The sequence below is a fragment of the Eumetopias jubatus genome, unplaced genomic scaffold (genome assembly GCF_037043125.1).
Source record: "Eumetopias jubatus isolate StellerSeaLion01/CBP00866 unplaced genomic scaffold, mEumJub1_p1.0 scaffold_3, whole genome shotgun sequence".
In the NCBI taxonomy this organism is placed as follows: domain Eukaryota; kingdom Metazoa; phylum Chordata; class Mammalia; order Carnivora; family Otariidae; genus Eumetopias; species Eumetopias jubatus.
The window spans coordinates 54,050,390-54,064,979 of record NW_028274809.1 but is presented as its reverse complement, the minus strand read 5'-3'; the positions used below and the strand labels follow the sequence as shown (position 1 = coordinate 54,064,979).

At 34.2% G+C, this 14,590-nt stretch overlaps 1 protein-coding gene across 2 annotated transcripts in view; it reads right to left on the bottom strand.

Annotated features, from left to right (window-relative positions):
* SESTD1 (SEC14 and spectrin domain containing 1) overlaps positions 1-14,590 on the bottom strand; it is a 135,184-nt gene that overhangs the window by 51,395 nt on the left and 69,199 nt on the right. For both annotated transcript variants that reach the window (XM_028121210.2, XM_028121188.1), the window contains 2 exons: positions 5,940-6,053; positions 4,637-4,734 (listed from right to left, as the gene is read on the bottom strand). In XM_028121210.2, the coding sequence (XP_027977011.1) occupies positions 4,637-4,734; positions 5,940-6,053 (212 nt within the window). The remainder of the gene's footprint in view (positions 1-4,636; positions 4,735-5,939; positions 6,054-14,590) is intronic.

The following is a 14,590-nucleotide window of genomic DNA, read 5'->3' as shown; positions in this document are numbered from 1 at the left end:
GCATCCTACTAAAGAATGAATGGGTCAACCAAGAAATTAAAGAAGAATTAAAAAAATACATGGAAACCAATGAAAATGAAAACACAACTGTTCAAAATCTTTGGGATACAGCAAAGGCAGTCCTGAGAGGAAAGTATATAGCAATACAAGCCTTTCTAAAGAAACAAGAAAGGTCTCAAATACACAACCTAACCCTACACCTAAAGGAGCTGGAGAAAGAACAGCAAATAAAGCCTAAACCCAGCAGGAGAAGAGAAATCATAAAGATCAGAGCAGAAATCAATGAACTAGAAACCAAAAGAACAGTAGAACAGATCAACGAAACTAGGAGCTGGTTCTTTGAAAGAATTAACAAGATTGATAAACCCCTGGCCAGACTGATCAAAAAGAAAAGAGAAATGACCCAAATCAACAAAATCATGAATGAAAGAGGAGAGATCACAACCAACACCAAAGAAATACAAACAATTATAAGAACATATTATGAGCAACTCTATGCCAGCAAATTAGATAACCTGGAAGAAATGGGTGCATTCCTAGAGATGTATCAACTACCAAAATTGAACCAGGAAGAAATAGAAAACCTGAACAGACCTATAACCACTAAGGAAATTGAAACAGTCATCAAAAATCTCCCAAGAAACAAAAGCCCAGGGCCAGATGGCTTCCCAGGGGAATTCTATCAGACATTTCAAGAAGAATTAATACCTATTCTCCTGAAACTGTTCCAAAAAATAGAAATGGAAGGGAAACTTCCAAACTCATTTTATGAGGCCAGCATTACCTTGATCCCAAAACCAGACAAAGACCCCATCAAAAAAGAGAATTACAGACCAGTATCCTTGATGAACATGGATGCAAAAATTCTCACCAAAATACTAGCCAATAGGATCCAACGGTACATTAAAAGGATTATTCACCAGGACCAAGTGGGATTTATTCCTGGGCTGCAAGGCTGGTTCAACATCTGCAAATCAATCAACGTGATACAATACATTAACAAAAGAAAGAGCAAGAATCATATGATCCTCTCAATAGATGCAGAAAAAGCATTTGACAAAGTACAACATCCTTTCTTGATCAAAACTCTTCAGAGTATAGGGATAGAGGGTACATACCTCAATATCATAAAAGCCATCTATGAAAAACCTACAGCGAATATCATTCTCAATGGGGAAAGGCTGAGAGCTTTTCCCCTAAGGTCAGGAACGCGGCAGGGATGTCCACTCTCACCACTGCTATTCAACATAGTATTAGAAGTCCTAGCCACAGCAATCAGACAACAAAAAGAAATCAAAGGCATCCAAATCGGCAAAGAGGAAGTCAAACTCTCACTCTCTGCAGATGATATGATACTGTATGTGGAAAACCCAAAAGACTCCACCCCAAAACTGCTAGAACTCATACAGGAATTCAGTAAAGTAGCAGGATATAAAATCAATGCACAGAAATCAGTGGCATTCCTATACACCAACAACTAGACAGAAGAGAGACAAATCAAGGAGTCGATCCCATTTACAATTGCACCCAAAACCATTAGATACCTAGGAATAAATCTAACCAAAGAGGCAAAGGATCTGTACTCAGAAAACTATAAAATACTCATGAAAGAAATTGAAGAAGACACAAAGAAATGGAAAAACGTTCCATGCTCATGGATTGGGAGAATCAACATTGTGAAGATGTCAATGCTACCTAAAGCAATCTACACATTCAATGCAATCCCCATCAAAATACCATCCACTTTTTTCAAAGAAATGGAACAAATAATCCTAAAATTTGTATGGAACCAGAAGAGACCCAGAATAGCCAGAGGAATACTGAAAAAGAAAAGCAAAGCTGGCGGCATCACAATTCTGGACTTCCAGCTCTATTACAAAGCTGTCATCATCAAGACAGTATGGTACTGGCACAAAAACAGACACATAGATCAATGGAACAGAATCGAGAGCCCAGAAATGGACCCTCAACTCTATGGTCAACTTATCTTTGACAAAGCAGGAAAGAATGTCCAATGGAAAAGAGACAGTCTCTTCAACAAATGGTGTTGGGAAAATTGGACAGCCACATGCAGAAGAATGAAACTGGACCATTTCCTTACACCACACACAAAAATAGACTCCAAATGGTTGAAAGACCTAAACGTGAGACAGGAGTCCATGAAAATCCTAAAGGAGAACACAGGTAGCAACCTCTTCGACCTCAGCCACAGCAACTTCTTCCTAGAAACATCGCCAAAGGCACGGGAAGCCAGGGCAAAAATGAACTATTGGGATTTCATCAAGATAAAAAGCTTTTACTCAGCAAAAGAAACAGTCCACAAAACCAAAAGACAACCGACGGAATGGGAGAAAATATTTGCAAATGACATATCAGATAAAGGGCTAGTATCCAAAATCTATAAAGAACTTATCAAACTCAACACCCAAAGAACAAATAATCCAATCAAGAAATGGGCAGAAGACATGAACAGACATTTCTCCAAAGAAGACATCCAAATGGCCAACAGACACATGAAAAAGTGCTCAACATCGCTCGGCATCAGGGAAATCCAAATCAAAACCTCAATGAGATACCACCTCACACCCGTCAGAATGGCTAAAATTAACAAGTCAGGGAACGACAGATGTTGGCGGGGATGTGGAGAAAGGGGAACCCTCCTACACTGTTGGTGGGAATGCAAGCTGGTGCAACCCCTCTGGAAAACAGTATGGGGGTTCCTCAAACAGTTGAAATTAGAGCTACCGTTCGATCCAGCAATTGCACTACTGGGTATTTACCACAAAGATACAAATGTAGGGACCCGAAGGGGTACGTGTACCCCAATGTTTATAGCAGCAATGTCCACCATAGCCAAACTGTGGAAAGAGCCAAGATGGCCATCGACAGATGAATGGATAAAGAAGATGTGGTATATATACACAATGGAATATTATGCAGCCATCAAAAGGAATGAGATCTTGCCATTTGCAACGACGTGGATGGAACTGGAGGGTGTTATGCTGAGTGAAATAAGTCAATCAGAGAAAGACATGTATCACATGACCTCACTGATATGAGGAATTCTTAATCTCAGGAAAGAAACTGAGTGTTACTGGAGTGGTTGGGGGTGGGAGGCATGGGGTGGCTGGGTGATAGACATTGGGGAGGGTATGTGCTACGGTGAGCGCTGTGACTTGTGCAAGACTGTTGAATCACAGTTCTGTACTTCTGAAACAAATAACGCAACATATTTTAAGAAAAAAGAAAAAGAAGAAGATAACAGGAGAGGAAGAAAAGGGGAGTATGTCAGAGGGGGAGACGAACCATGAGAGATGATGGACTCTGAAAAACAAACGGAGGGTTCTAGAGGGGAGGGGGGTAGGGGGATGGGTTAGCCTGGTGATGGGTATTGAGGAGGGCACATTCTGCATGGAGCACTGGGTGTTATGAACAAACAATGAATCATGGAACACTGCACCAAAAACTAATGATGTAATATATGGTGATTAACATAACAATAAAAAAATTAAAAAAAAAAGCATCATCAAACTTACTCTGCTGGGCTACTCAGAAAGCAAGAGGTTTGGCTAATTTTTGTCAACCAACTTGTGTGACGTTTTCAATTCTTAAACCATAGCATAGAATGTATGAGTTATCTATACACACATTTACGCGCATGTCAAAATTTTACATTTTATATTTTTATATGGTATCTACAGGACAATAATGTTCCTAAGCGCTTCCTGTGACTGTAACTCGATTTCCACTCAAACCATTTGTTTTCACATTTTCACTTTGCTTTAATCAAGATTTGGTGTTTAACTCTGACCTTCTCATATCCCTCTCACCTTATTATAAACTGGTATGTAACTATATTTGTATTCAAGGAATAACAAGATGCATTTTATCAAGGTTCCATTATATTTTTAAGGTCTGATTCAAAAGACGTAGGCAAGGATGAGTGTTGATCCTTTCAAATTTCCTAATGAAAAATTACTGTTCTAGTAACCACTTTGTTGAGAGACGAGAAAGGATTAATTTGCTTCCTAAGGAGCTTTTAACCTGGGGAGAAGGATTTGGCTTACCAACAAAAAAATGAAAATTGTTAAGCTTGTAAAGTTGAATGGAATCTGTTAAAATGATAAATCTAAATAGTTACATTTAGATAATACAACTGAACAATTACTTCAACCAGTGTCATAAACACTAAATTCTCCAAGTTGAACTCACAGATACCACATATTTTATAAGGACCTAGGAGTTCTAGAAGGTAGGCATTTAAGAGGTATTTAAATACGGTTATAATTTTATTTCAAGCTGCAACCTCTTCCATAGTCTTCACAAGCAAAACAGAACTCTAAAAAGAAAATGGTTTCATTTTGAAAATGTGTTCTTGCAAATGAATTTTTAAGGTAAATGCATTTTATTCATCAAAAAGTCTTTTGTAGAGAAACTTTGATTGAAATCAAGAAATTTTACATGTAAAGCAAATTCTCATGAATTAATAAATAAATTTAATTCAACTTTTATATGTCAATTTTGACTGGAGAATTGCTTACACCTTACTTCTTTTAGCTTCCATTAATAGAGATATTCTTCATCAGGTTCATCATAGCTTTGCAAAGGTATAACTCCCAAGACACCAGCCACCTACCTTTCTTTCTCTTGCTGATTGCCTTTATCACTTCCATTGTTAATCAAAGCAAGTTCATCCAGTAATGATGTAGATTCTTTTGTAAACTTCTCAAAAACCTACAATATGAGATTTTGTTAACATATTAAGAATAATCTTAAAAGTTAATGTTTACATAAGGATTTTCAGTTAAGCAGAATACAATTAGCCAGGCAGAATTCCCTTTTCCTCTCTTGATGTCACTTAGTACAATTCAACCACCAGGGCACAACTTAAAGGACAGAAGACAAAACCCCCCTTTCAGAACAATGAATAGTTTCAATGGATAAGAAATTTTTTAAATTTAAATAGGATAAGAAATTATTTTTATTCCTCAGACAAGTTTATTTTTATTCCTGTGTTTTATGAAGAAACATCTGCACTAGTAAGTTTAAACTACATGAACATGATTTAGACCAGTATTAATCTTCTAATTCCAGTTACAGAACATTTCTTTATGTTTTTCTATCACTAATCCACACTGGTTGCATATACTAAAGAGTTTTACATATAAGCATGTAGCATAAAAATAAACTAGTTATAACTTTAACATGGCTTCTTAAAATATTTCTAAAAAGGGACTTGGGCAAGTCTGTTTATAATAAAAGGGACACTCATTTGCCTGATATAACTGTCCAAATATGATGGAAATTGGTTATCCATTCTGAAATATCCAAGTTTATTATTCTTCAATAAAGTTAAGCTTATACAGTTGACTCTTGAACATGTTTTTGGGAAGTCAGAAGTTACATACAGATTTTCAACTCTGCGGAGGGTTAGTGCCCCCAACTCCCATGTCATTCAAAGAAAAATTGTAATCTAAGCGGAGTTAATAGAAGTAGTTCTTTTAGTCCCCAGCAGTTCGATTAAACAATGCCACAGCATGCAGAGGAGTTGACTTCAATCTGGCCAAAGATACATTTTTAGAAATGAAAACCTTAACCTGTCACACTGCTCTTCAACTCAAACTGATATTTAAATATCCTCTCTGAAAATGGTACATCAACTAGATTACCTCTTAGGAAATTGTACTACACTGTCATTCACCTAAAATATTCACAATTTTGACTAGAAATACTGCTACAAATGACAATAGCAAAAGCAAACACTATGAGTCTAACTGCAGAGTATTTGCCTTCAAGCATTATGCTATCATGTGGTATGCACTATATTTTATTTTTCTAACAAAGAACAATCTACATGTTAGTTAATTAAAATGATAACGTTACCAAAATATGTCTTATTTGTATGTAATAACAATTTTATCTCACTGTAATATACCAACCAGTCTCTTATTTAACCAGTCCATGTGATCATAGGTGAGACTCCCACCAAAATCTTCTGTTAACTGGCATGGTTCTATGTAACGAGTCAATTTATTGGCAGACACTAAAATAACCTATAAAAGTAAAAAGAATCATTTAGTAAGCCAATGTTAATGGCCATGAAAGCAATAAGGAGGTAAAATCAGGTTAAAATATGCAATACTGTTTCCAAAATGATGATATATCATGTATTTAATTAATACAAGATTTAATACATTAATAGAAGCATTTAAAATCAATTAAAAATTGTGGATATCTGCTAATAAGCTATTATAAACCATATATAATACATTTTAAAAAATGAGACATAGCTGAGATGAAATATTTTCAAAATTTTATCAATATTAATAACTTCTTGGTAATAAAAATCAGTTCCTTTGATACAATGTAGTCAGCAAAAAAAATTAGCCTTAAAATTAGCTAATTATAATAAGATGATAAGCACAAATAATAATAAATCTGGCAATCAAAAAAGTATACACTTTAGGGCGCCTGGGTGGCTCAGTTGGTTAAGCAACTGCCTTCGGCTCAGGTCATGATCCTGGAGTCCCGGGATCGAGTCCCGCATCGGGCTCCCTGCTTGGCGGGGAGTCTGCTTCTCCCTCTGACCCTCTTCCCTCTCAAGCTCTCTATCTCTCATTCTCTCTCTCGAATAAATAAATAAAAATCTTTAAAAAAAAAAAAACAAAAAAAAGTATACACTTTAAAGTTTCTATAAAATTTTTTGATTATATATTAACAAAACATGTCCTGTAACATTAGAGTAAAACTCAGGATAACATATACTAATATTTAATTTGAAAATCAGAACTAAAAAGCAGGGAGGTCAGGAATTCATAAACTTGAAATTCACATATTAAGGTGAGAATCTTTTAACACTGAACTTTAAAATATTTTAAGTATAAATTATAGAATGACCTAAGAGATCATGCACTAAATAAAACTTCAATGAGGATATACAGGAATATAAAAGAAAATATATGTGTGAGAGAAAGATACTCAAATGGTAATACTAATGCAAAAATGATACATGGACATTTTAATTCCCCCCAACCCAAAATGTGCTAGTAAAACATGTTTAATGTGTATGGCTGGAAAGAGCACCATTCACATCCTAACAATAACAAAAGCCAGAAAATTTTAACTTCTGTGGAACTTTCTCTGAGAGCCAAGGTCACAGAAAAATTACCTACTCTGAAAACAAAGAAAAGACAGCACCATAGAGAGAAAGCTGGAAGGGAAGCCTACAAAGTGGCATGTGCAAAGTTTTGGGGGATGATGGAATTCTTTGGTATCATGACTGTGAGGAAGGATTTATATCTATATCTGTTGGTCAAATCTCATAACTACATGTACATTACTGCTCAATAAATCTCACTTTTTAAAAAATTTAAGAAAAAAGACAACAACAAAAACAACATAAGGACTTGTGGGCAAACTACTAGAGAAAGAAAGAAGGAAAAGAAAAATTCAGAAACATTCCCAATATGCAAAACTGGGTACATCCATACCACATATGAAGTTATAATATAAACACTAATTGACGGGAAATTACCAAAACTGCAAACTGCTTTGCTAAAGGGGGGGAAGGATAAATCATCTTAGTAAGATAACAAAAACATGGTATCAAAAGTTCATAAAACTATCAACGAAAAATGGATCCAGCATAATAATTAAACTTTATAACAAACTGCTACTGATAATAACACATTAAGTCCAAACTAAAAGCCTTAAACATTTATATTAAAAAAGAAAGGGTAATGAATAATGAATTAAGTGACCTACTTAAGTTGGGGTGAGGGAATAGTGGGAGAACAGAATACATCCAAAGAAAATGGAAGAAGGTAAAAAAATAAGAAATAAAGCCAAAAGTTTTCCCCCCAAAAAAACTAAAATAAAATTGACAAATTTCTGAGACGATAAAGAAAAGCACAAATAAATAATAGTAAGAGTGAAAAGAACACAGCTACATTGCCAGCAGTGGTTTAAAAGATAATACGGACACAGAAAAATCTTGTCAATAACGATGCAAATTTAGAAGAAATGGACAAATTCCTATAAGAAATCATTTATCAAAATTGGCATAAGAAAAAACAAAACACTTACAACCAATGAAGTAATCACTACACTCCATTTTCAGTAATCATACCCTTAGTGATAATTTAGTATTGTTATTCTGAGATCATTTGATGAGGAAGAAAGCAAATGATTAATATAAGACATTCTAATTCTGCCATTCCTGAGATCCTTGAGAAATGAAATTCTTGAGAAGGAAGATGTAACAGGAGATAAGTTACCATTATGCTCTTCAATTTGAGTTGGAAGTATTCATTTAAACTCATGATGTATTTCATCTTAAATAAAAATACACACACTATTCTCATACACAAATCTAGTTCTGACCACTGACAAGTTTAGAAAGGATGACCAGTTCTGTAGAAACGCACACCTCTAGCATCCAGACTGTTACTCCAAATACCATTTCCCTCTAAAGGGAATCAGGGCTCCTTGGAGAAATGGCCAATTCCAGATCTTGGGGCTAGGAACATTCATGATGAGCTTAGACCATCTTCTAACCCAGGTTTCAACAGAGGTATCAAAGATTACTTGGGGGGCGCCTGGGTGGCTCAGTCGTTAAGCGTCTGCCTTCGGCTCAGGTCATGATCCCAGGGTCCTGGGATGGAGTCCCACATCGGGCTCCCTGCTCAGCGGGAAGCCTGCTTCTCCCTCTCCCACTCCCCCTGCTTGTGTTCCTGCTCTTGCTGGGTCTCTCTGTCAAATAAATAAATAAAATCTTAAAAAAAAAAAAAAAAAGATTACTTGGGTTGTGCCAAAAAGCTTGAAAAGGCTTCCAATGGCCAAAGATGGAAAAATTTGCATATCAATAAAAATAATAAATGCCGTATTTTGAAACATTAAGTATGTTGAATTCAATGAGCTCATACTGATACAAAAGAAACGATCATCACTGGACTATACTGGGGAATAAATTTACTTTATTGAAAGCTAGCAAATGTAGGGAAATAGGCATTCATCTCACCTTTCATATACAAACTGTACCACTGGGTAAACAAACAATGAAGGTAAGTTTCTCATTATTGATGTGTTCCAGCTAGTGAATGAAAAAAGAATAGAACTAGAACATTACCATTTTAAATCTTTAATAAATCCAGGCACTAAACATAAAGGGCCACTAGCATCACAAAAAAGATAACCATTATTGAGTTTCATGATCAAGGAACACATTACCCCTAACGAATGACCTTGGAAAAGAAAATTAAACATGAATCTAATCAACTGTCTAAATCCAACTATCAATTTATAGAAATACAGATTCAAAAAGGCAGCAGAATATGTTAAACCACACCACACAGATGCTTGCTGCAATGAAAAACTGTAAGACAAACAACAACCTGGTCTCTTCAAGAAAAAAAATACATAAGAAAGGAGAAAGAAAAATTAATATTAAAAAGCTTTATTTAATGATTTAAATATAGGATCCCACAACCAATAATAAGAGAATTACATATCCTTTTCAAGCAAGCATTAAATATTTAAAAACTTGACTATGTATCAGGGCATAAAGACAGCCTTGGTATATTTCAAAGGCACTAGTTGAAAATATTCTATCTACTTGGAAAGGGATCTCAACCAATCACAATATGTCAATACTGTTTAGATCCTGATTCAAATCAATCAATCAATCTGTGTATATGCGTAATTTATATATAAATTTATAAGTAAGTTTTAAAATATATTATTTATACATTTTATATATAGCTCAATCCTTTTATGATATTAAATAATTATAAATTTGAAAACAACTAGCTCTTTGACATTAAAAGGAATTGTTTCTTTTAAGGTATAATAATGGTATTGGGTTATACTTTTTTAAAAGAATCTTTATGTTTTCGAGACACATAGTAAAATATTTACAAATAAATTCAAATGTCTTCAATTTCCTTCACTATAATAATATCCCCAGTCTTCTTTGAGGGAAGTGGATAAGGTAAGAATGGGGCAGGATGGACCATGGTTTGATAGATGCTGGAATTGGGTACAGGAATGCTTGGAGTTAACTGTAATATTTTGTTTCCTTTTTTATGTGTTCATAATTATAATAAAAATACTAAAAACCTAACATACATATATATATATATACATATATATATAAACTCTCTTTTAAATGAATCTTTTCAGAAAGAATATGCCCAGCCAGTTTATAAGTAAGTTTTAAAAATCAAAGAACAGATCATTTCAATCTTTTTTAAGTGATACATATATATATGTTTATATATATATGTTATATGTTATATATATATATTTTTTTTAAGATTTTATTTATTTATCTGACAGAGAGCACAAGCAGGGGCAGCAGCAGAGGTAGAGGGAGAAGCAGACTCCCCGCTGAGCGGGGAGCCCGATGTGGGGCTTGATCCCAGGACCCTGGGATCATGACAGGAGCTGAACACAGATGCTTAACCAACTGAGCCACTCAGGTGCCCCCAGATCATTTCAATCTTAAATAAATGCTTCCAGAGAACAGAAATGCAGGGAACACTCCCAGCTCATTTTATGAGACTAACATTGATACCCAAGGACAATCTGAGAAAAGACCATACGACTTGCAAATATGAAGTATTAGCAGTGAAAATTTTAGACACTACAAGTGGATATATAAATTAAATGCTTTTTTGGAAAGCAGTTTGGCATTATCCTAAAAATCTGAACATTTGTATAACCTATGCCTGGATAAGCTGCAAACAGAGAAAACCTCATACATGTTTTATCAGGAGACATGTACAAGAATGTTTGTAGCATATCATTCATAATGGCAAAAGAATGGAAACAACCCAAATGTCCATCAACAAGAGAATAAGTGGATTGTTTTTATTCACACAGAAGAATAACTTTAGCAATGAGAATGAATCAACTACATCTACTGCAACAATATGCATGAACCTACCTACAATGAGAGAGAAAAGCAGGTCAGTGAACATTAAAATCATACCATTTTTAAAAAGCTTAAAAACAAGTGAAACTAATACAATATTTAGTAATAAATAATATATTTAAATGGCAACTGTAGAGATATAAATATAAAAAAATAAAAGATAAACACTCCCTATTTTCTTCTGAAGATTTTGTCTTTCACATTTAAGTTTTTAATATGCACGTACACACACACACACACAATAAGAAAATGAACAAAGGATGGATAAATACAAATAAATGCCTTTATTTCAAGGTATGGCTATTTTGGTTCTTAGGTTGGGTCATGGGTATTCAAGTGTTTGTTTTAGTATTGTTTTGTATATATACACATTTTTAAGAATATGTACCAAATACTATATTAAAAAACTGAAAACAGAATCAAGAAAGAATCAAGAGAAGGGAACAAGTAACAGAAGGGGCACGATGAGATCTCAAGCGCCAACTCAAGAAAGTAACTTCTCTTTGGCAGCACTCAGGGAGGTTACAGGGAGAACAAAGGAAAATCTAAAGATGGTAGTAACAGAAAAGCTGAGGGGGGTTATATGCCTTTTTTTCCCATTTAAAAAGTAAAAGAAAAGATACAGAATATCAAATTACATTTTTGGTTAGTTTAGTAACAGCAAACTATATTATGCGTAAATGGCAATTAATGTAATCTCTCTTGTATGACTTTAGCATATCTCAATTTCACTGTTTTACTATTTAGGTAACAATAAGAGCTAATTAAAGTAAACATCTTAACATTTTTTTAAAATAAGCATCTTAGAATAAAAAGAACAGAAAAATATTATTCTTTTATTGAAAAACTTGTCACAGACAGCTTTATCCTCTTGTTGCAATGTAGCTTATTTGGACTAGTTCTCAGAGACAGGCATGACGTTAAACTGTCACTGTAAGTGGAGTCAGGCCACAGGAACGATCTCATCTGCCAGCAAGTCCTTCTGGGATCTAGGCAGGCACGTCCACAAAGTCGGCTCCTAGGGAGAGCCTTTTCCTTTCTCCAAAGTGCCTAGCAATCTATTAACTAGACATACACCAACAATGAAACAGAAACATGTATTTACTCTATGAGGAAATAAACTACTTTGCTAAATTGAGCACCAATTCACATCTGAAAAGATATTCCCAGAACACTCTCTCCTGAAAAGACAACTGAATAGAAAACATAATGAATGTAAAATATAATGAATGACATCTCTGCTCTTCTACTGTGCCTTCTTTGGCACAACAGTCTACTTAAGCACTGAAAAATATCTCTTGAAAAATCTATCATGTCCCTTATATTATAATTTAACTTTTAATGATGTGTTATTCATTTGTTCAACATTCATTATTTAATAGGAGTTAAATTTATTTATTAGAAGTATTATTAGTAGAAGCTATGTGTTCTAGTGCTGAGAATAGAAGGATAAATAAGATATGTTTCTACAAAGGAAATGAGCTTTTTATTTCTGCAGTATTCCAGAGAGAGTTGTGCAGTGCTTTCACAAAAAGAAGTAGATTAAAGTTTTCTGGTTTATTTCTACAGCCTTTGTTAAAAATACTCTAAATCTAAATGTTGTCGTCCCCTTGATGTAATAGCACAGAGGGACAAAGGTTTTACTAGAATATGCCAAATGATTTCCAAATTCCTGTCTTAGGTTAAACACCGTTATAACTGAAAGGATACTAAACTAGGAGCCAATTACTCCAGGTTTGTGCCCTAGCTCTGCCACAAATTCACTAACCTTGTAAGAAGTCAACCTAAATGAAATTACCCCAGTTATTTCTCCAAACTGTCAAAGAAGGCACCTGCATTAAACTATCTATGATGTCCCTTTAAGCTCCTAAGAGGATTCTAATGAGTTGTCATCCTATACATTTAATTTGGGCCATTCTCTCTAATATATGACTTATCTTGCCCAATGAAGAGCATTTGTCACTTTTTACACACACTGGTCTCACAAAAAAAAAAAAGATATTAAAATAAATATTATAAACAAGAATGTAGAAATATATATTTTGTAGTACCTAAATACATTAAAGTCCTTGGTAACAGATTTCAAGTTTAATAAGTCAAAGGGAAAATTTGCAATTTTTCAGTTATATGTAGCAAAAGTTTACTTGTATCCGAATATTTCTTTTAAAACCTTTACTCCTAAAATCAACTTAAATGCAAATAGTACGGATTTACTCTTTTATGACATAAAATATACTTAAGAATATACCCTCTCTTAGGACATACAATTCGTAAAGAAAAAAGTTGGCTTACTATTATATTTTTACTTATGCAAAACAGACAATAAACAAGGGAATATCACAATTATAGACACCTGCATAAAACTCACCTTATCATTAGAAAATATTTTGTACAATCTATATTATAAAAGTCACTAATGGCTGTTAAAAGTGAAAATAGAACTGCCATGTAGATATATAGGGCTGTATCAACATCAAAGGTATCTCAAAGCTAAATAACAGTTTGAACAATCAGCCGACTGAAAATCACAACCACTTAAAATTAACCTAAGGAACTATCCACTGTGATGAAATATGTTTCCACTGAAAGAATTTCATCTTTAAAGAGGGTGAGGGCTAGAAGTGCAGAGGAAGCTGGCAAAACACCAATAACTGATTTCATTTTGTTAGATAATGTTCAAATAGAATAAAGGAAGAAAAATTAAGAAGAGTTTGCAGTAGTAGGAAAGAATTTTTCTGTATGAAATGCCAAATATCTAAGTATCACCATTTTGAAGTGAGTCAGGAGTGGCATCCATAAAAGGAAAGAAAAGCCCTCCTCCCAACGCATGCATAGCTTAAGTACGCTCTGTTTGCAAAGGTGAATTAAATATCCATTTGCCTTTGGAAAATGACACCATTTGCCAGAATGCGGGGTATAAATTACAACTGTCTCTAAGATGACCAACCAAGTTTCAATGAACAAACAATTCAACTCCACTCCAGCGCTGGCAAGCATCACAGAGAAATGTGATTTCACAAAAAGAGCAAAATCAAATGCACAAATAAAAGAAACTGTTTTTCTGGGGGTGGAAGGGCAGGGTGTAGGCCTGAAGTAAAATTGGAGTGCTGAGAAAGGAAACTGTAGAGAAGGAGATTTCTGGAAGTTGGAAAAGCACAGAAACAGATTAGAAAGTAAATAACCTACATTAAAAAAAAAGAGAAAGAGAGAAAACTGACACATATCGAAGTCAATGTGGTGAAACAAATTTGGAATCCCACACTAAGTGATTTTCTCTAAACTATTTATTACAGCTCCTCAAGTTACAAGATACTGGTAAGATTTCTTATGTGTCCTTTCTATTAACAGTTTTGAAAGAGACAACTAAAACAGCCAACCTTTTTAAAAGTTTAAATATGAAGCAATGCAAAATCAGGGTCATTTTATCTTATGGAAAATGTTTTATTTCCTGGCAACAAAAAGCGGAAAAAGGAAAAAAAAAAGATAATCAAATTAAAAAAAAAAAGTCCAGTCCTCCCCAAAAATAATCATCACCAAAATTAAAAGCAAAATTAGAAAATAAAGGTCCAAAACATCACTTATGTCTAATCCCTTTCACCCTATCATTCTTAATATGAAAACATGAAAATAATGCCATAATTGCTAAATATTCTATGG